This window comes from Haemaphysalis longicornis, unplaced genomic scaffold (genome assembly GCF_048455015.1).
Source record: "Haemaphysalis longicornis isolate Haplotype H1 unplaced genomic scaffold, Haemaphysalis longicornis Haplotype H1 scaffold_6, whole genome shotgun sequence".
In the NCBI taxonomy this organism is placed as follows: Eukaryota; Metazoa; Arthropoda; class Arachnida; order Ixodida; family Ixodidae; genus Haemaphysalis; species Haemaphysalis longicornis.
This window is the reverse complement of record NW_027526407.1, coordinates 181,809,952-181,833,066: the sequence shown is the minus strand read 5'-3', so window position 1 is coordinate 181,833,066 and position 23,115 is coordinate 181,809,952. Positions and strand designations below refer to the sequence as shown.

Below are 23,115 nucleotides of genomic sequence, written 5' to 3'. Positions count from 1 at the left end.
GATTTCGTTCCGAACAGTGGGTATGGGGTTCGCGCTTCGACAAGGGCACCGGCGACCACCTCAGATAAACGCTAGCGCCGACACTGAATGCGCCCCCACCCATTCCTTTAAAGTGTACATTGTTCCTTAGGGCGCGTAGCTGGCGTCAGTCTACAATCGTCCGACAACAACTGTAATGAGCAACAAATATATGCCGCCTACTTGAACCAATGCTTCAAGGTTCTCCTTGCCTCTAAAATCAATACCAAACTTTTTTATACTTCATTTTCTTTCCTTTATTTTTCACAAAACTCCATTCTTGTATAACACTTTCCGTAACAGCAGTACCCGACTGGGTGTGGACTGGCACCCTGAAAAGCAGATACGAGTCGGTATTCTGTAGTCTTTTTTAACAAACTCATCTTTTACTATTTTGATATCCGTACCCAGTAATTTAGGACCAAAATAGAAGCACCTAAATTTATAATTTTTACATACAAGACAAGAATCAAATAGAGATTTTAAACACTAATTATATGTTTATTCCCTACAAAACGTACAAGGTTAAAGTTAACGACAAATGAAGCGAAGTGCTTGTAGTACAGGAAATTCGGAGTCTACGGTAAGAACAAAGATTTATGTTATGAGAGCAGAAACAGGCTCAGATATTGCTTCTTTCTGTATTTTCTCTATTATATTTGTTAAATACGGCTCTCAGTTAAGATTTGAACATTTTCTCTCTTTATTTTTTCTAGGCGTTAAATGTGTGTTGTAAATATTCTATGTTCACTGAATTTATCACTATGTTTACTGCATGTTGCAGAAATATTGGTGGTGCTTCAAACAACATATGTACAACTGTTTAAATGGTCTTACTGGGGGTTTCTTTAAAATTGTTGCACTTACACCTTTAGGCCGAAAGTAAGGGTTAGATAATCAAACAACTGCAAAGGTCCCTTGTGTTATCACATGTATGATAATAGGATTCAATTTAGTAATTCTACTAAAGATTTTGAATGGTATTTAAATACACTTATTTATTGTGTGGTACTTACCCTGCATCTGGTGTTTCTAACGTAGAGACCATAATACCAATGGCCCCGTATTTCACAGTAGTAATAGCAACTTCTAACAGGTCGGGGCTAAAAGAAAAACAAAAAAGAAGAGAAAGTTGTGAAGGAATCCTTTCTTCTTTCTCTGCATAAAATTCAAACTACGCAATGACTCTGACTTCAGGACAAGTATGTTCCACTATGACACGTTTAGAGTCGATGAAGAGCCATCCGCACATTTGGTTTGCGACATTGTAGTTCATACCCAATTTCGGGCTCTGGTGCATTAACAGTGATTGCTTCATTTTTCCTGCAGTGGTTCTCTTAACATTTTTTGTTTACATACTGGAAAGCAGATAACATATGTGCTATTCCTTTAGTTCAAGGTGCAAACGACGGATTTTTGTGGAGTATACACTTTCTGTCTAAAATGAAACGGGATCACCTAAAACACCTTCAGTCAATGACTATTTCCTGGTGGCCTTAAGCGTTTGTAAGGGAAATGTTTAGTTCTTATAGCCCTAAAAGTGCTGCCAAATACTAGAATGGTAGCAACCATAACATTGATCTGTGGAGTAACATGCATTTACTTTCCGGTAGGTGGAAAGAAGTATGCAAAACGTTTCCCCGGCTAAAACAAATACAAAATGCAGGCCTTCCTATTCCTTTATGCAGGCTTCCAATCACGCAATAAACCGATGGAGTCTTTGTATACGTACGGAAGTGTCATGTTTGAACACTTCACGGTACAAAATTTCTGCCTTCAAAAAGGCTAACCTCCAATTAAATTTTTTTTTGAAATTTACTTGAAATTTCTCCGAGTTGCCGCACTATATTAAACGCTGCTTTTGATACGCACTCCCCATAAATATATTGTCCTTTTTAAACGTGCTGGTACAATGGATGAACTATCAAAGCCTAGTGACGCAGCGTAACTGCCGGTAAACATTCTTTCTTTCACTTTCTTCACTGGCAAGAACTGACGCTCCATTTTTGTTGAAAACAATAACAGCTGTTTAGTCCTCTATATTACCTGAACACAAGATTTCTGAACACGTTCGCGTGGGTTGCGCTGCTGAAACACGCCAAGAAATTGCAGCAATATTAAACGCAACTTCACCGTTGGAAGTCCGTTGCATTATTAAGAATACGAAGAGGCTCTCAGCAGCGCTATTTATAGGTGTGTAGGACTGGTGCTGTTTCCCTGGAAGAGAAGAGGGTACATTATCTAAATAGTGCCCTTTTATTGTACACTAGGCTGTTCTGTTAAAGGATGTGCCCTAAAACGTGTTGTACACCAATAACAAAAACGCTGAGGTTTATTGGTCAACTCCAATTGCACCACCTTGGTTCACATCTATATATCAGGGAAGAAGATACGATAAATCGTAAGTAATAATGGATATACGCTAATTATTACGATTCCTTTGTGGGCATGGTGGTTGATCGTTGTAATTCAAAATAGCTGCAAAGTACGGCGACAAAGTAAACACCGGCAGACAGGACACGCGCTCAGCGCCAACTACTCCATACCAAAAAAAAAAAAAAACCCTCAAAGATCAACTCAAGCAAATGTCAGCCCACAGACATGCTTACCTGCGCACGCATCATCCTAGCCTTAATTCTGCTGTAAGATCTCCTTCTGTACACTCTGTTGTATCCTGAACTCATTGTCCCTAGACACACCAAATATTTCAGAGGAGCAGTCCCCACTTCACTTTTACGGGAAGCAGTACTGAAGTGTGCTTGACAGGGTAAGACTGCTACGCCCTGCTATTACTTTTCAAAAAACATGGGGTTTTTTGGATGGGGGGTGGGGGGGCACATTATTTGGGTCCACACACCTCGGATGGCGGTGGATGGAACAAGTGTCCATAATTTGTGAGCGTGAACTCACGCCCACAAGCCCCCTCATTCAAATATCCACCGCCTTTTTACGACAGCCGATGCGGAAGACGTCTCGTAGCACGCCCATTTTGCCACCAGATACTCCACGAAGCACCTCGTATACTTTTACAAGGAAGCTGCCTCTAGTTACTGTCTCTGGTTGGTGTCAGATTAGAGAAATTCCCCCCAAACGGGATATGAGCATGCGTGAAAGAAACCGATTGTGAGGGGTGCCATGCCAGAATTGAGAAGGGTAGGTCTTGGTCTGCCCCTAGAGACGCACGTTTTCATGAAATTTGAAAGGTCATAAAAAAACAGGTCTTATTTTTGTGTTTTTTAGAAAATAATGAAAAAGCAAAAAAAGACGATGCGGCACAGATCAATACAAACTCGAAATACTTCTTTCGGCGAAAGCCTTACATGTCCCATTAAACGCGGAAAGTCACCACTGTTTCTGACATCTGCACGAATGAAACCAAAGTACGGGCACTATAAAATAGGTCAATAAAGTAAATATTGAAGCTTATGTGCGTTAGAATTATTTGAACTCGTGTCACCAGAGCCGCCGCCATTTGCGGTAACTACAGAGCTAACCCGCCACCGTGCTGGGTTGGAATGAGATGTATCCGGGCGAACGTCAGGCGCAGCAATTCAGGTTGCTGCAGTGAAGAAGTCTCCGATAATCGCTGGCTTTTCTCTTCCAATCACTTAAGAGGCTTAAGTGCCCGATGAAGTTTTTCGTTAACACTAAAACAAATACAATCGTACATGCTGCACCACAAAAATACCTGCAGAGGTGCCGCTCTCAAAATCTACGCACAGTATCACATCAAGGCATCGATTTCAGAAAACGTCTCCCTCACTGCATATTGTTTGCATCACAACAAATTTTCCCGGTGAAGATCAATTTGTTTTTTTTTTCAATGTTTACCTGGTTGAACATAAAACTAAAGCAAATGTTTTTCAACAAAGGTTTGTTGTTTATCCTCCGAAATCTCTAAACACGCGGAAAAATGCGGTATTTCCATGTTCTTGTGACGTAGTTCGCGCTGCACAAATGGAAAGATAACGCTCTCGCAGTACACCGCGCGTTTTTACCAGGAACGATGCCGCGAGCAGCATTTGGAGTCTTACCGCGGCAACGCGTAACGGAAGCGGTGGTGAGCGACCGAGCGCGGGTGCGTCCCGCAATCTGTAGCCGCCGCATTCCGACCGCTCCAGTAGAGTGTACTACAATTTACGAGTGGCCCTAACGGCAGCCTCTACCATTGTTCCTCCGGGTCGACTTTCGTGCAGAAAATAAAACCGGTATAGCTCGGTGCTGCGGCCGTCGACCACTGAAAAGGCGCCGCTCCCCGCACCACCTCTCTGCCTGCCCGCGGCAAGTTTGCGCTGCTCGCTGCGGTTTTTGGCGCTTGGGTAGCTGATTGATTGATTGATTACGAGATTGAACGTGCCGACGCTCCACATGCGATGAGGCGCGTCGCGCTGGAGGGCTCCGGAATAATTTTGACCACCTTATAATCTCTAACCAGCACCGAAATATTGAACAAAAGGGCATTTTTAGCTATTCTCCTCTATAAGAAACGCCCCTATGGCCGGGAATCAAACCCACGCCTTTCGGCAGCTGATTTAGAAAGTAGAAGCAGAACGTTGTGACTGCGAATTTGAAAATTTTAGACTACTACGGCGCAATATAAAATTATCAATGCTTGCCCCTAACGATAAATTCGCTTTTCTTTATGTGTATTCAGAAAACGCTCTCAATACACAGTAGTCTCTCGTTAACTCGAGAGACAGAGAGAGACAAAACTTTTTATTGAACTAAGGTGGGGTGATTCCTCATTTCAGGTAACCATGTGCCGTCCCTGCTCGACTGGAACTCTCGACCAGCAGAAGTGGATCTCTAGGGAGGGAGCAGGACAGCAGTATCTCCCACTGCTCCGGGGTAGGGGAAGGAAAAGGGGCTGGCAGGTCTGGGTTCTTGACACACTCCCATATTATGTGCCGTAGAGTGCCTGGTCTAGTACAGAATTTACATTGTGCGTCCAATTGGGTAGGAAATAACAGATGCATTCTGACTGGATGTGGAAGCGTATTTGTATATTAGTCTGAGTGTGGTTTCTTGGTTCCTTGAGAGCTCTGGGTGTTGTGCCGGGAATGTTCTTCTACTGAGCCTGAAGTGTTGGGTAATTTTGTGGAAGGTTCCAAGTGGCGTGGGTTCCGGTGTCTCCTCCGCGGCCTGGTAAGCGAGATCTCGGGCATGAGATGGGCGTGTTCGTTGCCTCTCGTGTAGGAGTGGGCCGGTGTCCACACAACTGCCACCTTCCTGTCCGCGTCTTGCTTTTCAGGATGCGTAGCGTCTCGGGTGACACCCATCCCGACATGAAGCTGCGGCATGCCTCTTTTGAGTCTGTGACAACGGTCGTGGTGTTGGTTTGCGTGAGGGCTAGAGCATCGGTCATACCATGCTTAATACGCCGGTTCTCGTCTATTCCAAGTCGTAAAATTATTTAAAAATTAGGAGATAAGGGGAGTTTCGAATTAAGTGAAATGCCAAAAATATGTGGCCAGGTTATAAGCTATTGCTGCTAACAGAGGGTCCACTGCCAATGGGTTTGTAATAAAGGAAAAATAAATCGCGGCAAAAGAAATTTTTATATGTTGCAGAAGAAAGAACTGCGTGATGGTCGCCTTTTTGGGGTTCGCCTCTGCATACTAAAAAAAGCGTTTCTATTGTTCAATGTATCACATCGATTGTTGGTCGCGAGCAGGCTCTGCATGGTTTTTGTTTCAGCCGTTGTAGGAGCTTCTGTGGGCTCCTTGTCACCCGCATGACCGGCTGCGTCATCCACAGGTATCTCAACAATGGGCCTCCTCGATTTACCAGTCCTGGACGATCCGCGGGCAGTCCGAGGACTGCGTTCGGACCGAAATCCCCATACGAATACAAGAGAAAATCGAGCGCCGGATCGTGTCTCGGGCAGTCCGCGGACGACCGGGACTGATAGTCGACGAGTACCGATGTAAGCGGCGGAGAGAATTTCGGTAGCGGGACGTCGGCCTTGCACAGAGCGCACTCCGCGAAAATTTGCCCTTCATGACCACGTTCGGCGAGTAGTGGGAGCTTTAGCTATTCGAACGGAGACCTCATCAACAGCCTGTAGCCGGCTACACCTCCTGTCCTCTCTCTGAACAACTATAGATATCCGTGATCCTCCGAAAAAACTTTTTGAAAAGAAGGGGGAAATGCGTAGCGCCTATGGGAGCTAAATTCACGGAGATAAATAAAAGTTTGGACTTAACAGATATTTCAACATATCTGAAGGCGAGTTACACTTTGGCGAAATGGCACCGGGAAAGTTTTTCCCTTCCCCCACTTGACTCTGTACATGAAACAAAAGCGGCGGGCGTATGGGGCATTCTATAAGCGGCATTAAGTTTACGAGGTTTTTTTCGCGTTCCTGCTTCGAACAACAGTATCAAAAGCCTTCTTCACTGGTAGCCCTACCGGTGGTGCTTGCACTGTAGTTAGTAGGCTTTTTTTCCCTTTTATTCGACATTATTCGCACAGCAATAATGCACAATGGCACAGCCATAATGGCACAGCAATAATTAAACAATAATAACGTTGCTAATTCGATGCCGCGTTTAGAGCGTGCGAGGCACCGTAATCAGAAAATAAACTAGAGTTTACTCGCGTACCTTTACTGCAAAGCAGTATATGTCTAACCCCCCAAGTTTTCATTTCGGTGTCATCGATTTACTCCGCGCAATTGCAGGGCTCCTCCTCACCACCGCTGACAACTCTTTCACAGCTATTTCCCCCCTCGCCTCCACCATTTGGCAAGTTGCGCAGTCGGCAGCTAACGGGGGTATGCGGTTATCAGAATATTGCGGAAAATGAACAGAAGCACGGATGGGCGTAAAAAATGCCCTGACGATTACTACACTCCCCGTATGAAATTTGTGCGCAGCGCGAGCTGCAGTCTTCTCGGTCACGACAAATTTCTGCGGCATCCCAGGAAGTGTTCGTGTAATCAGCGAACGTACGGCGGCGCGCGTTACTCTGCTGCTACCGCCAAGTGCGCCGCCGCCACCTGCCAGCATATTGTAAATCCTGTTTGAACCTCCCGCGCTAATTCACGTGGTTTGGATTAGCCCCGCAAAAAAGTACTGCGAAGATGTTGTTCCGTATCGTGCTTTAACCTCCCGCACTTACGTCGCGTGGTTTGAATTAGCGGAAAATGGAAGTGCGTCTGGTGAAAGTGTCAGGTGAGGGCGCTACTTGGTAGCGACACATGAAACATGTGTGACGAAAAGGCAGTGAAAGATATGACGTCGTAGCCGCACGTGTCGTAGTCCACTTCACCCTTCGCTAGACGCTCCTGTCCGTTTTCTTTCTTTCGTCACTGCTGCGTTCGCTCACTCGGTTATGCCGACATAAACAGACGCCGCTCCCACGAAGACAAGGTAACGGCTGCCAATGGCTGCCCCCTAAAACGGCCGATATCCGCCGTCGCTGTTTCCACTCAAATTAGCGTAGACAGGTTGCTGCAAATCTATGCCGGTAGAAGATAAACTTGCTCAGTTGGAAAGCCGGCTTGAGCCTACATTTCTTTTTCAGATTTGAACGCGTTACGATTGACATTTTTGCCGGTGTCTTTCGCGCCTATGTATGCGCCATCACCGGTTACCGATTTATGGGTGCACGGTTTGCGACTGCAAAAAGAATAGCGTGAACGCACAGCCAGGCGTCATGCTGCTACCGATGGAATTCCGGTTGTGCTGGCATTATGATATCGAAATTACATGGGTGTATGCGATTATTCGCCTTTCCTACTCCATCGAGCAGGTCGGATGTGGGTTGATGTGTTACACCGACGTCTTACACAAACAGTGAGATGCATACTAGCGGGAAAGAAAACGACAGCCACATGTGCGTATGTGAGAATAGAGCTCAAGGGCTTCGAGGTTTTAAATCGTTATGCCGTTCGTTTGAAGGAAGAAGAGCAAGAATCGAAGCGTTAGCCAAAACACAAGCGCGAATGGGTGCAAAAACAACGGAAAGCTGCTGACACCGCCGTTACCGCCTCAAGTTTAACTCGTGTAGTAGCGGCGAATCCCTACCCGGTCAGCAGCCAATTGTCCACTTGGAACGCCCGCTTCAGGCCTTATAACTTTTTCAGAGGGCTTTCAGGGGATATTTTCGACGGCGTCTGTCACTTCTAAGCACGTGCACATGACCGATGGCCGGTTTATACGTGCGCAGGTTTGTACTGGAGAACAGTGGAAGGGACGAGGGAGGCGTGCCCACGTAGCCACAGGTTTCAGGACGGATCTGTAGGATGGCAAGCCCCTGTGGTGGTGCGAGATTTAAACGCGGACGTTAAACGGCCAAATAAGACCTGTCCGTAGTTCTTATTGGTAGAGCGGATTGGGTTTTTGGTTGCAGCCCATGTTCACATTACAGACAAAAAACCCGGTTTGCCATCTATGGAGGTAAAAAAATGCCATGTCACGCAGTTCGATTGGCTCAGACGTCAGATGACGTAATTCTTCAGAGTTACTATAACAGTTGCAGCAACAGTCTGAAACCGGCCTTACACAAACATTGAGGTGCTTACGACGAGGGAGGGACACAGGCAGTTCCTTGTTTATCTGAAAGAACAATGCTTTGATCCGTAAGAGGTTCATACGTCTAATTAGCTTCAAAATATGCTCCTTCGCAAATTACGATAAACATGTTTTGTTTAGTGCACTCCGTGGACTGCGCTCAGCTTTGCAGGTCATCCTTCTTCACAAAGTGGAAAGGCACTAATTTTTTAAATTAATTCTTGTACCCGTTCAGCTGTGGTATTCTGTCATGCCTTTTTTCTTCATGTTTATAAAGGATATGTTGCAAAATTAAGGGAATATTGTTGGGGTATTTTGAGGAGGTTGGTATTCATTATCCACCTCTTCTATAAATACCAATTGGGCCGTTAAGTATGAATAGCAATTAAAATATCTTGAAACACTTACGATACTCCCTAATACGAAGTTTGGACGCAGCTGTTTAGCTGTTTTGACTGCGCCAAATATGTTAAGGCAAAGAATTTCACAAAGACATATAGTTTTTGGTACAGAAAGCGGCTGACGAAAAGCACGAACGTTAGCGTAACTCGCAGTTCATAACTCACTGCAGAGCGCTCCAGTGCACTGAGGAACTGCTCATTTGTCCATTCTCCCGAAGGTACCGATGATGAACCTCAGCGTTGGCGGCGCAAACCGTCTCAGGAAGGGACCCCGAACTGCGTCTCAGGAAGTGAACGCGTACCGTCGTCAAGCGCACCCCCCCCCCCCCCCCCCTCTAACGTTTTCGCGAAGCGCTGGGCATACGAGCGTCTCGTGCGGCCACAGCCTACTTCCCTAAACTCCCTCCCCCGCTGCCCTCCCCCGCAACCCATGCACACTTTCGGAGCAGCACTTGCACCGCCAAGGCGAACCGGCAACCCCTCACCATTCCGCGAAGTTTCCTTCCTTGCTTCCTTTGATTCTTCGCTGATCCCACCGTGCGCTCGGTTCAACCGCCATCAATGCCGGGAAACCTCAGATGCAGCAAGCAGAGGGCTCCACCATAAAAAATGGTGCATCTACTAGTGGTGCAGGGCCGGAGCAACCGCTAAGACAGGAGAGCTGGTTGCCCCTCTTTGTTCGTCGCCGACCCGGCTGTTGAGCCTAACATGAATTTCCTAACCTACAGGTGAAATTTCATCATGACTGACATGCACTGGTGGCTTTGTCCGCAGCCTCTACATCTCTCCCATAAATGAACGCTTTCGAACACGCAAGAACCGGCGGCGAACCGCTCTGAGAACTCAATGTTTGTAGAGCGACCTTTTGCGTGCTCCACAGTAAAGGCGAGAACGCATGTGAAGGAGCGAAAAGGAGTGTCCGCGACAGATCTCGCCCCGAACGTTGTACCGAGTGGTCCAGAAGGTAGAGTGGTGGCGGAGCACGCGATGACTTCATGTATACGCGTGGCTTTTCCCCGCGTGCGCGCCTGCGAAAATAGTTGATAGCGCATCGCGCGCGAGATATTTTTTTGGATTTTGTTGTTAATCGAACAGAGCAGGCTCAAGCCTAAATATCTCTTCTGTTAAAAAGAGAATACTGAAAGTCTTCCCCGGCGAATAACCTGAAAGCTGAGGATGTGTTTCCATGCCTGCACTGGTTTTTAGCTGAAACTCTTTTTGCCAGTTCACGCCTCTTTTTTGCGGCAGGGGGCACAAGTTGCTTGGGTGTTTTTTTATAGATTTACAGGCGTATATGAAGGACAGTGTGTGTGTAGTCATGATTGTTCCCATTCGTGGAGTAGGAAGGAAGCACAAGGCTGTTGTGGGAGGTATGGTTGTATTAGGCACACAGATACTTTTTTGAGCATATGAGCTCGTCCTTGTGACACAGAGAGACGTACATGGATTGTTCCACATAATGCCGTTACGCGGCTTTAACCAATATTACTTTTACAGTGCTGAATGATTTCGTTGGTGAGCTTCGGGTTTCAAGGGCTTGTTCGCTCAGGAATGGCAAAGTGAGGAGCCCTACGACAATTTCTGAAAAGGGTGAGTTCCCTGTCAGTAGGAAGCTTATGAGGCGTATCATTACTGAAAAATCAAACAATGTTGAAAAAGTATACCTACAGAACATTTAGATTCGCTGCAGATGACATGGCGACCAGTTCCGGCTACGCAATATAACAAACTCTCCTCTTCCTCTGCACCCGCACCGCTGCCATTCATCATGATCCTAAGCTCCCCTTCCTTGCTCCAATCACGAATGTAGTGCAGGTTTACTCGATTCAATTCAATTTCTTGTAGTTTTCCTGGATTGTCTGACAGCTGCTGGGAACTAGTTTTCTTGCCGCGAATACAATCCAAACAGTCGGTTTTTTTCTTGCCTGTATCATCTAAGCTATCTGACAGCGTTATAACCATAGTTATTCCTTATAGTAACTAAAACGTATAAGTGCATTTTATAGAGATAACTTTTATGCACCATGTTTTGCACATAGTTGTAAAAAGATACCCAATGGACCACTGCAACGCTTTTACAGGTACTTTTTAGGACGTACGCCTGCTCGTCGTATCGTTCAACTACAGACAGAAAAAGAATTTCCATTATTAAATATTAAATGTAACACACAAATATATTGTGCCATGGCATCTCTATTTAAAACCGGGGCCCTACTGCTCGCTCTCCGTTCTCCACGATGACTTCGCATAGCGACACAAATGACGGGGGCGAAAATTGTGCAGGTCAAGAAGTTTTAAGACCACGTGTTTCTGAGCTGGCGTGCTCACTTCCGCACTTCTTGATGTCGTTGTTTGGCTGCACCGCGCCAACCAGGCTAATACAGCGCAGACAAACAGAATAAAAGGGAAGTGCGAGCCAAAGTGACCGGACGGTCGCTGCACCGATGTGTGTTTTTGGGACGGTTTTTCTTACCTCTACCGTACCCTCCAAACTATTTTTGGTAGCTCGGTGGCAGTTCTTAACAAGACCTACATTAACGTTATGCCCCGGAGTATTTTAAAGGGGGGAGTGTATGCGCTGCCTTAGAAGGAAGGCAGCGCTTACACTTCCCTCTTCTAGCGCGACCTAGCTTACCTGTCACCACTTTTGAGTGCGGAAAAGAGCATCGAGCTCGTGAAAAGGTGTTTTTTTCAGCTAAAGATTGTGAACTTATACAAACGAAGACATTGAAAAGTGTCAAGAGAAAAAGTGATACTTAGGGTACGTTGGTGAATACCTGGGTGACTGAGCTTGCTTCATTGGAGTGCCGTTTAGTGACTCAGTTCAAGGGAAAGGAACTGGCGGAAGTCACGCAGTTTTTGAGGCCGAGATAAATCTTAGAAGGATTTCGCTTTGGTTTTGCTTCTAGTTCATTGCGCACAACCCTTAACCCGAAACCTGCAGGTAACAAAAATTTGTATAGGACCAAAATTTGGGAATTTTAGTCAACTTCGTTATATTCAGGTCTAACTGTCCTTGAAAGGGCACACAAGTGCTCGAACTGGCCAGTAGTGTCTGCCCACTTTTGCTATCAAAAATTGACTTTTTATCTTTTTTGTGAGAAAAAAAGTACTACTTAAAGATATATTAAGGCTGGTTTGGTCAATACAATGGCATATACAGCATGCTGCAAACTCATCCAAATGTAGCGTCGAACTGTCTCTACGTTATGTCTTCTATCGGGACGCTTCTGGAATGACGTAGCCAGGAACAAATGCCTGTATTTCTAAATTTAAAAATGGAAGAACTATATTTTTTCAGCGCTAGTGCTGAAATTTTCTTTTTGCTTCGGTGTGTGAACGACACAAAGAACAGACGCATTGCCCTAATATTACCTCTAAGACAAGCGTTGCAGTGCTTGTTTAGGTTTACCCGTTACTTAATTTTCCCGCTTACGAGGCACGCCAGAGATTCAGTATTACGGAGATGTCCCAACTACACATAATTCTTGTTCAACCACCAGATAACTTTCAACTTAGAGGTGAAAACGATCGACTGGCAACCAAGAAGCCGAAAATGTTCACGTTTTGTAGTTAAACCAGGGGCAGTCTATCCCGCTGTCACAGAGGGCAGCTGTGCATTCGCAATAACGCTCTATATCTCCGGCCGGGACAGTTATATATCGCTTGGTGAACACCAATTCGTCCGACTCCGTCATGGTAGATGGTTTAGCTGGGAAAACAGCTGCGTCAGTGGAGCAAACGAATGCGGCGACGGTGGTTTGCGGATCTGGCCGGTCGTTCACACGTAATGTACTTTCGCCGAAAGATGTGCTCACCGCGGTAGTAATATTGGAGCCAAAGTTTCCGTAGGTTTTTGCACAGCTGCGTGCAAAAACATACGGAACATATAGAAAACATATATCTATGTATTTACGTTTTCCGAACATACGGAAAACATACTCCTTGGTTAGGAAGAGGACGAGAGAAAATGCCGAAGCCTATGTGAAAAATGAGAAGCGAACATTTTTTACTCGTTATGGTGGGTACGTTTGTTCACCAACTTGTTTCAATTTTTTTAGTGGGGAGAACGCCTTAGCCCCGCCCCACCTATGTACCTATCTCAAGCATAGAAAGGAATCCCGTGGGGACATCAAACTTACAATCATACGTTGCTCAGTGCGTGTCAGAGAAGATATTCGTTACAGCAAATATTATTTCCGAGAGATTAACCTAATCTCAGGGAACAATGAGGAAAAGTAGAGGTCTTCACGTTCGTAATGTTGTGGCCCATTGGTATAAAACCTCTGCATCCTTCCATCGTTGTCTAGGCTACCAGGAATAGGTATTAGAGGGACCTTGCATTGAATAAAACCACTACAGTACGGTGTGGTGGGTGTCCCAGGCGATAGGACGACTGTACCAATTTTCGGCGGCTTTTTGTGGCCCAGGAGCTAAGGCCCCGCGCTCCTCCCCGAATGAACAGTAACGTGAGGGTTTGGTAAAGGTTCGGATGGCATAAACAACTTTTTTTATTCAAACCGATCTTTTGTTCCACAAAACAGCGCGAATCAATGTGCGTCACAGGAAGTGCGCTTAGCCCAAAATGTCAGAATAGAAGTGCTAGGAAAGCCCTAAGTGACACAAACAGCACTCCCTCACCAGAGAAGAACCAGATCACCCTGGTGTAGTAGATGGCCGCCCCCTCCAATAGCCGACCAACTCAAGTCTCGAAACAATTACAAAGTAAAATTACGTCGGCTCAACGAGCCATGGAACGAATCCTGTGATGAGAAACACTAAGGAATACGAAACGAGCAACCTTGATCAGAGGACAAACTACAGCAGATGATATCATTTTTGCAATTAAGAAAATGAAATGGACTTGGTGTGGCTGTGTAGTGACTCAAAAAGACAACAGGTAGACAATTAGAGTAACAGAGTGGATACCAAGAGATTGGTCTAGAAGTCGGGGAAGGCTAGCAATCGGTTGAAGGGATGAAATAAGGAAATTCGGGGTACACTGCGCACTCGACCAGAGCAGGACAGGAGCAGGACAGGAGCAATGGGAGAGGCATTCTTCCGGCAGTCAGCGGACATGAGTAGGCTTATGATGATGACGATGATGATTAGCGCTGACGGAGCACTTCCTCGTAGCGTTTCGAAAAAGTTTTCAGATAAACTTACCTTGCCACGAGATTGTTTGAGCCCGACATATCAGGTGTGGCAAACTTCCAATTACGGTTTTAAAATTTTCAGAAACCAGCCTAAAGCACGACAAAAGGCCACCATAGTACGGTTTTAAAATTTTCAGAAACCAGCCTAAAGCACGACAAAAGGCCACCATAGTCTGAACTCTCTGTATTGATGGGGGTTTGTGAATTACGTAACAGCACTTATCTCCGATGAACGCAAGAGAACGTTTTCCTTAAGGCAGGAATGTCCCCGTAGCGTTGTAACGACAAGCTGAAATTTTCTAAGGTGGATTTGAAATTGAATGGTTACGACAGGTCCAAACTGCTCAGTTGTACTAAATTTGTCTAATTGGGGACACAGGTGCTGATATTTTCTACGTAGCAAATGCATGTTTGACATTTGAAGAGGTGCACTGTACATAGCAATAGGCAGTCCAAATCTGCAGTCGCTTTAATTACGGAAACTGTTTGACGTGGACCTCATAGCGCCTGTCAAGTATTGCAAAAGCCATGGTTACGCCATCAGCCTCACATACCTGGAAATTCCTGATGTGAATTCAAACAAATAAAATGTTCCGTTCCCTTCAAGAAGTCAAGTGCGGTGTGATTACGCCGGAGGAAAAGTTCTTTTTATTTTGCCTGCGGTCATTCCAATATTCGTCGCAAGAGCGAATTCAGTCATACTTTTCAGTCACGAGGACAATGGAAGGCGGCTAGAAGCTGTTTAGAGTCAAATAACGTGGCACTGCTAATCTCATCTTTATATTCGTCACAGTGAAATTCACGTTTTGGAACAGGTTACCAGGTGTTTTCAGCGTTATGGGCCGCCGCGAGGGCCTACAGAGTTTGTCATTAATGTACTCAACTCATGGAAACTTTCAGGCATGGAAATCGGAGCGAAACTATTGAAGTGTTTCCTGGAGTACAGCTGTTTCAGTGGGTTCGATTGACGACTTGAATATTTCAATTGCTCGAATGAATGATTTCTGTGATAGCAGATTTTTTACTAAAAACGGAATAGATTTCGAAATATTATAGTCGATATACTTGTCTGGCACTGTTGCTACTTGAATATCTTCAACTGACAGCTTTTATTCGGCGTAGACTTAACCGCTTAGCAATATAATCGCTCTGAATCACCTAGCACCACTTACGATAACCACTTGGCGTATAAGCCTGGGTATAAGCCTACCGGTTGTGCTGGCTATCTAATGTTAATGAATTGCGTACGTGAAGGCTGTGTGCCGTGAAGACCGTGTGCTTGCGACGCCAGGCTAACCCCTCGCAACCCTAACCATATCAGACATTGTTAGGGGTTGTCAAAATAGCGGCTACTGAAAGGATTAGTCTTGTATACGTTTTATGACGTTGCTTATTTTATATTTGCACATATGAACAGGTTGATACGCTTGCGCGGCCCCGTAATACCCTGCGTGTAGCTGCCGAACGTTCGAGCAGCCTCTACAGCACGGACGAGCAAGCGTTGCTTGGAGCACAGTATTCACACGTCCGGATGGCAAACAATTTATTTGTGCTCTTATTGAACGGTGAGCTAGTGTAATGGTGAGTTTGTGGTAGCTGAATACCCAGCGGCGGAAAAAGTGGTGTAATTATCAATTTTAAAGTATTTTTTATGTCCCGGTCCCATTTGCTGTGTGGGCTTATGCGATCATCATATGACAACTAGCAAGCAGGGTCTTCCTTGTCTAGGTGAAACAAATGGCACCATGACCGTGGTGGACCACCTCAGGGTAGATTATGGCCTTAGCCACACCGCATTCGCCACCCATAACATGCGCAAACCAAACTGGACATCATAATAGATACCAGAACAAGATACTCAAACAAGTAACAAAAAACGATATATAGGGCAAAATGATATTAGAAAAATCCAATATAAAACGGTCAAAACAGCCCACCACAAAAAAAAATCATGCACATAAGCTTATCGCGACTAGCCCTCGCTCATCTAGCTAGCGGATGTCCGTTTCGCGGTTCGTGGCGGTGGTGTTGGCTTTGGGCCTTCGCTGCGCCTGACTATTTTTTGGCTTTAGACTTCGACAGTTTTCATCATGCACTTTGGGAGTGTGAGGATTATACTTTGATTTGATCTATTTTGCATTAAAAGGCTTTGTGTTTAAACCGTCTTTCGCCAAATAAGGGGTCTGTATGTCTACATTTTGTTCACCCAAATTTGAAGGAAGTAATGTACGGCCACTGTGAACTTATTCCAGATAAAACGGCGTATTTTGTACTCAAACGACGCGACAGGGTTTTCCGCACTCAAACGGACGTTTACCAAGCAGTGGTGCCACTTACCCATTGGTGACGCTTATTAGGACATTTGTGAAAACGGTGCGCAAACACCTTCTCCACCACACCAGGTTCTTGATCCTCTGCGGTAAAAAGTGTTACAGTAAAGTTAGCTTAAGCACTGATTTGCAACGGCAGTCAAGGTTTCAAGAGGGAGATTATGTGGGGGTGCTGTACACGGGGTCGAGATGTTTGGTAGACATTGCAGGGCAGGTGAAGGGGTAGGTGCGTCAAACCAATTCACTTCAAACACACAAATGTTCTGGAGACGAAGAATTCAAGTTATGATGCAGGCACTAAAAAACAATCGGAAAGCATGCACGTGACTTTATTGGGGAGGGATAGGAAGAACGTGACGACTACTCTTTTTGTGCAGTTACGCTGAAATGCGTCGCAGGAAACCCAATCACGGCTAAAGCGGCTACTCCACAGGAAACAACACATTTGGCTAGGAAGGACGGCAATTGCAGCTAGTTAAGCATATTAGTTAAAGTAAGCACAAAAAATGCGTCATATTTTTATGGGCTTACCGCCGTCAACACAAACAGTTTTGTCATTTTATGTTAGGGTCGGCTGTGTTTATAGATTTTGCTCAAGAAAAATGCATATTTCTGTTACACTGCGCATACAATACGGCTCTCTATGAGTAGGGAGCTCTGGTGATCCGAAACAGGTTCACGGTGGTTTAGCTGTCGTTCTTTCACCCTATTTTGACCCATACCCAGCTTTTGGTTGCACGTTTTCAAGTAAAAAAACACGTGCATCAGTACGCGCAAAAAAGGCAAAGTAATATTAAGTGCCACAGTACACAAATACCAGAACTGGCGGAATGTTTAGCCGGAAAGAAATTTTTGCCATGTTAAAAGGAACGCAACTACCCAACCAAGTGCAAAGGCACAACAACCACAAACTAAAAAAAAACACCAGGTGATTATTTCATATTCAGGGTAAACGAAGAGTTCAGATAAGCTTGTCAAACATTCAACTTTTGTTGGGGCGGGGCAAAGCTTTCAAGCCAGTAAGCATTCACAGTGGGATTCCCGTAGTGGTGGAATTGCGAAGGTATATTGAACCCCGTGGTTGCAAAGCGAAAAATGTGGCGAATCGCCGTAGTTAGCCCGCCGTTAACTTGACGTGAAAGAGTTTACGCCGCAAAATTCTGTAAAAAAATTCTTGCAGATATTTCGCATTCTGAAGAGCCGTGTCCGACAACGGGGCTTTCAGATCCATTCGGAAGAGATTGGTAATGCTGTATATGTTACGAAGCAAACACAATCAATAAATTGTGGCTGGGCTTACGTACCAGAGTTAAAACTACGCGGGCCGTGCAAATTCCTTACTGCGCAGTCGTTTGGCGAGAATGTGTTCAGCAAATGGATAAGTTTATTTCCCCAGGTGCTCCTCAGGAACGCTTACCATCCACACTAGAAAGGTAGGAATATCCTTCTATATTTTACCGCGAAGTGCAAAGCTCAGTTAAATTGGTTCTCCGTTTAATGCTACGTTGCTTAAGCAATGACAGAGTAGGACAACCGCATGATGGAGAATAACTTTTTTCCCACCATTTGGCTCTCACGGCTTTACCTGGGCACCAAGCTCTGCAGAGGATTGCAGTAGATTAGTTTATACTGACCCATGTTGTTTGGGAAAATGACTACCTTCATTTATCATTTACAAAACACCCTTTCTATAAAACACGCTTTTTTAAAAACATCTCTTTACAAAAAAAGATAGCGACTGTGTCATCTGCGGTACCGTCTCTGAGCTGCAGCTGAAGGTGTATTTCTGAGCGCACGACGATAATAGTTTAAAGCGATTGTCATAAAAACTACTGAAGCCGCACAAGGGTTTCCTAAATGGGCGCGCAATTCAAAGACCCTTCATTCAGTTTTCAGGCTTTGTTGTGCTAGGCGCATAGTCACGAGGTCAAGAAGTATGCACTTCGCCATCGAGGAGTAACCAAACTGGCTCACTTGCACATGTTTAAAAACGCATAAAGACCCTGAGGAAAGTTGATGGGTAAAAAGTGGCCGCCATTCCGCTCTCCTAAAATGGATGTCCAGAGAAGCTTCTGTAAACCACTACACATGCTTATGGGGCAGGGTATGAAATGTTTCTCGCCGTCTCGAACGACTTGTCACTTGCGCTCGGCTTCTCCGTCAGCAAATGAAGGGTCATGTCTAGACTGACGCATGTCGTCCTCCTCGTGGGCAAAAACTGCTTTATTTATCAACGCTTCCCCTGCCTAGCCTCCAAATAGAAGCGGCCATCATATACGTCACCAGGAACACATGGTGGGGGGTCCTATTGTTTACACGCGCCTTGTCATCCATAATGTTGTTTTATGCTTGTTTTGTGGTGTTTTAAAAGAATACTTAGCTCTACGCTGCATGGCTGATTAGTCGGACGCATTCCCTTGTTGTCGTAAGCGAGAACTGCTCTGTCCTGCTGTAGGTTTCTTGTTTACGACACAAAATGTTACACACCAACTAGAGGATAACAGCTTCACTCTAAAAAGAAGATGTCATCCAAACTTCCTTGTGATGCAGGGTATTTCCACTGCCATTGGGTATTTCAGGTGTTGTAGTCTAGATTTACAAAACCGGACCCCATGTTGCGTGTGTGAGAGCAGTTCGTGTTTCCAAAGCGGAGGTGTAAGTGGCACTTGCTAGTTTACGTCTCCACCTTCACCCGTGCCTGTGGTCTCTTTACAAAACAATAACATTGACCAACTCGCACAGCTTTCTGTCTTGATGCATGTGATCGTGTACGTACGCACAGGTATTCCACATTAAAGAAACTAGTTTTTCTTACCTTGTTCACGTGTACTCGTGCATGTGCACGAACTTAGGGTAGCCTTAAACACGCTGCAACACTTTCTATAAGCGCTTCCACTTGTAAGGCGCTATGTCGGGCAAGAGAAAGCAGCCTCAGGCAGGACAACCGTTCGTCGCAAGGCAATACAGATTCTAATTTGTGGGAACTCTGCAAGAACCCGTGTCCTCGTGCGCTCGCGAGGCCGCGCCTGTCACGCCATGTCGCTTGGGCTGCCGCACGAGGTTCGGCGCTCGATCTAGTGGTGTCGCTGGAGCTGCTGCTACACACTCTTCCCTTCGCTACTGGAACCATTGCAAAAGCTATATTATCGCCAGCACGGAGCGGCACTGCGTGATCTGGTCGTCCCAGGAGATACGCGTCCCATTTGTACTTTGCTTTGCGGCTTTTTTTAACTTACTGTAAAAAGCGTTCATTGCGGCAACTGACAGAAATTCCGCCAACAGCCGCTACACTCCTGAGTGACGTAGATCCAGCAGTCGACGTACGCCAAGATCGGAAAAGAGAGAAAAATCTTTCGAGCGTGTTTACAAGCTATGTAACGGGCATAAAGAAGTAATTTTTGGCTGAGATACTTCGGTACCCACAAATTTAAGTACTGAGTTTGTTGGGTGACTATGTTCTGCAAGCATTTAAATTTCGAAAAGTTGTAAAAAGTTTTACAGGGTCCCTTTATAGGTGGTGCACTGTAGCTCTTACACGAGGATCGGCAACAGAATTTCACAAACAAATATCCTTTCCTTATTCGATATTATTCTTTCACCGTTCGGTATATGCTACATTCACTTTGAGGCATTGCACCAGTTCATATGTTTCCAGCTTGTTGCCTAAGAAATTGTCCTCCTACATTGTCACGCACAACCGCAGTCTATCAACAAAGACGATAAACACAACCGCCTTCAGACTACTTTGATAGTAAATGCAGTTGTCTGCCCATGGAAAACGCCATAAGTTTTGGTTTCGCAATGAAAATGTAAAGAAAACGCTTATTATAACTTGTTTCTTACTGTATACCACCAGTTTTCCGAACACAAATTCACTAAAAACGTGTTTCTCGGAAAAAATACTTCAGGCACCTTATTGTAAGTTCCTTATTGTACAACGAAGCAATTGCCACCAAATCATAACGAAAAAATTCCAAGAAATAAAATTGAAAATGTCGGAATAAATGTTACTTTTGCGTCAACTACTTTCCTGAATGTTTTTAAAGGTACAACAGTACACAAGTGTTTGGTCACCTAAGTTGACGTAAAGGCTAAGTAGTATTACACAGTTCAAAGATTGTCATATTTATAAAATAAAACCATGTTTCTGAAAAGGCTCCTTATATGTATTTATCTATGGTATTACTAAAAAATGACTTTTTTATGTTTACCTAAGCAAAAGAACATTATGTAATGGCTGATCTGAGGTATTGAATGCCGTCTTTTAATCCGCGATCAACATAGAAAACTAAGTAAATAGAAAGGAAATTTACATATCCGAATAAATTCTGCACATTGAAACTATTGTTCATTCAAAATATTTTGACTACAATATTGAAGTTTTGAGGAAGAAACCACGTAACTAAATAAAAAAACGGCGTTGATATGTTCGAAGCTTTTTTCTTTGCATTGAAGAGCAATACGCTTAAAAATATACCTCTGATGAACTTTACCAGGGTGTATGTAGTTAAACGCACGCGTGAATGTTATGTGCTGAAAGTGTACACAGCCAATATATAGCGATAAAATGCCTTCCCAATTTTCCATCAGAATTGGCGATGCAACAGAGAAATTGTCCTTCAGAAAGCTTTGCGCGGCACACGTTTTGGAGCACTACATGGTTAGAAGCACGATTTTAACGTGCACTTAAGAAAGAGATGGCCACATCAATACAACCCAGATAGAAGAAGAAAAACGCCGTCGTACAATGCAACAGAGAAGCAGCAAAATTCTTCACAGTCCGAGATTTCTCATATCATAGTAGAGGATCGGGCAGTAGCACAACGGAGCAGTGGTATTATAAAACCATTTGGAATTATTATTTGGGTCGCGATTATAACCACGCTCGCTGGCAAGAAAATGAAGCCATTCGAATGCACAACACAAGTTTTATTTCCGACACCGCGCAAGTTTGAAACGTTGTAAACCTCTATACTGCCGCGAACATTGCACTGGGTCTGTTTGTTCATGTTTTGTTTTTACCGCCTGGCTGCTCCGGTCTGTGTTGTCTAGGTGAAAAGGGAAGCTGCTTGTTCCATTCTTTATTTTTATGCCGCACGTGTTATCCCTTCTATAGGGAGCGCGTTTAGAACTAACGTCCACTGTCTAGAATATTCTCCTTCTATCTACAGTGTTCTGTAAGAAATTTAATTCTTCGAGAAACCCTCACGCCGAAGGATAAACGACCGCAGAGCGGATGCTCGGTATTCGATTCACCGACACTCGCTTACGCACTTCACCTTGTTGGCTGCTGTTTCTCGCCTGTATAATCTTTGAGTTGTTACGGGAGCACAGGTTCGCTGCAAAAAACTTGTTGTTCCTTTAAGACAGCTGCATTATCTTCTGTCTGCGTGACTATATTGAACGTACAGACATATTTGATTCCTCAAAAAAGGGATTAACATTTTCCACACTATCAGTAACAGCTTCAGAAGCTTTCCCACGAGTGCGCTGTTTTTAAAATAAATAGGAATATTTGGCGACTTTTCCGCATACAACGCTCAATTCCGGTTTTATACCTTGGATGGTGTACACAGTTAATAGCATTTTTATTCCTAACGTCGGCAAAAGGAATAAAAAGGGGTGCAATTATTTTTTAATTTCTAGGCGTTATAGGTCGAAATTGCTGTATGAACGCAGTACTACTTACTCAGCCTGTAGTAGGGCACGCATCTCCCGTGTCTGCAGAGTCCAGCGTCGTCTACTGGTTTCGTCCCTCGTTTGTTAAGAGTCTAAAAAAAGAGGTACATATTCTATATACAATCATAGCGTAAAAGCGCAGTGTTGTATTTTCTATTTCGCCCGTTCGTTTGTAATATTTTTACAGTGAAGCCGATATTCTTCGTGCTTGCTCAACGCAGCACAAGATCGCTACTTCTTACCACCGTTAGACGAATGGTCTCACTGAGAGACACAACAGAACACTTACCAACATGCTCCCAATGTATGTATCCGACGACTATCGTGATTAGGACGTGGCTTTACCGTACAATACATTTGCGTACAATTTGTGCCGTCACGACACCGCGGGATATTCTCCCTGTGACCTGCTCTACGGTCGCGAGTCTGCTTTGCCACTGGACACTCTCTTGCAACCTTCGCTTCCAACTTCCGAATGTGACCGAGCCGCAGTTGACCGTGCCGACCATGCTGTACAAGTGGCCCGCTCTCGCCTCTGCCTATCGCAATTTTCCCAAAAGACGCTATATGATTCCCGGAAGTGAGACCTCCTGTTCTCACCCGGGACTCTTGTTCTTGTGTGGTCGCTGTCCCGCCGCCTGAGGCTCTGTGAAAAACTGCTGTTCCTTTACTCGAGAACCTATCATGTCATTAGTCAAGTAACCCCAGTAAGTAACCCCCGGTTTAAAATCTTTTGTACCATTTTTCCACTAGAGTACTGACCTCAGTTCCTCGTCATGAACCCGTTGTAATAATCGTCACAGAAACAACCCCTGGGGTATATCACGCCACAGATGATAGAAGATCTAACGATCTTCCATGACTGACCGCTCCTAATCATGTCCACATTCCTACTAGGTAAGGTGTCTGTTGTTTATAATTGCATCAATCCGCGAAACTTCAACATTGTCATGTGCACCTAACAGTGAAAGACCCAAAATTTCTACACACGCACACACACACACACATATATTTA

At 44.8% G+C, this 23,115-nt stretch overlaps 1 protein-coding gene across 1 annotated transcript in view; it reads right to left on the bottom strand.

Moving 5' to 3' along the window:
- Positions 1 to 275: 275 nt before the first annotated feature.
- LOC144143394 (uncharacterized) overlaps positions 276 to 23,115 on the bottom strand; it is a 35,654-nt gene continuing 12,814 nt past the window's right edge. The window contains exons 4-7 of the mRNA XM_077675156.1: positions 22,111 to 22,192; positions 16,429 to 16,505; positions 1,035 to 1,121; positions 276 to 350 (exon numbers count right to left, since the gene is read on the bottom strand). Of these exons, the coding sequence (XP_077531282.1) occupies positions 276 to 350; positions 1,035 to 1,121; positions 16,429 to 16,505; positions 22,111 to 22,192 (321 nt within the window). The remainder of the gene's footprint in view (positions 351 to 1,034; positions 1,122 to 16,428; positions 16,506 to 22,110; positions 22,193 to 23,115) is intronic.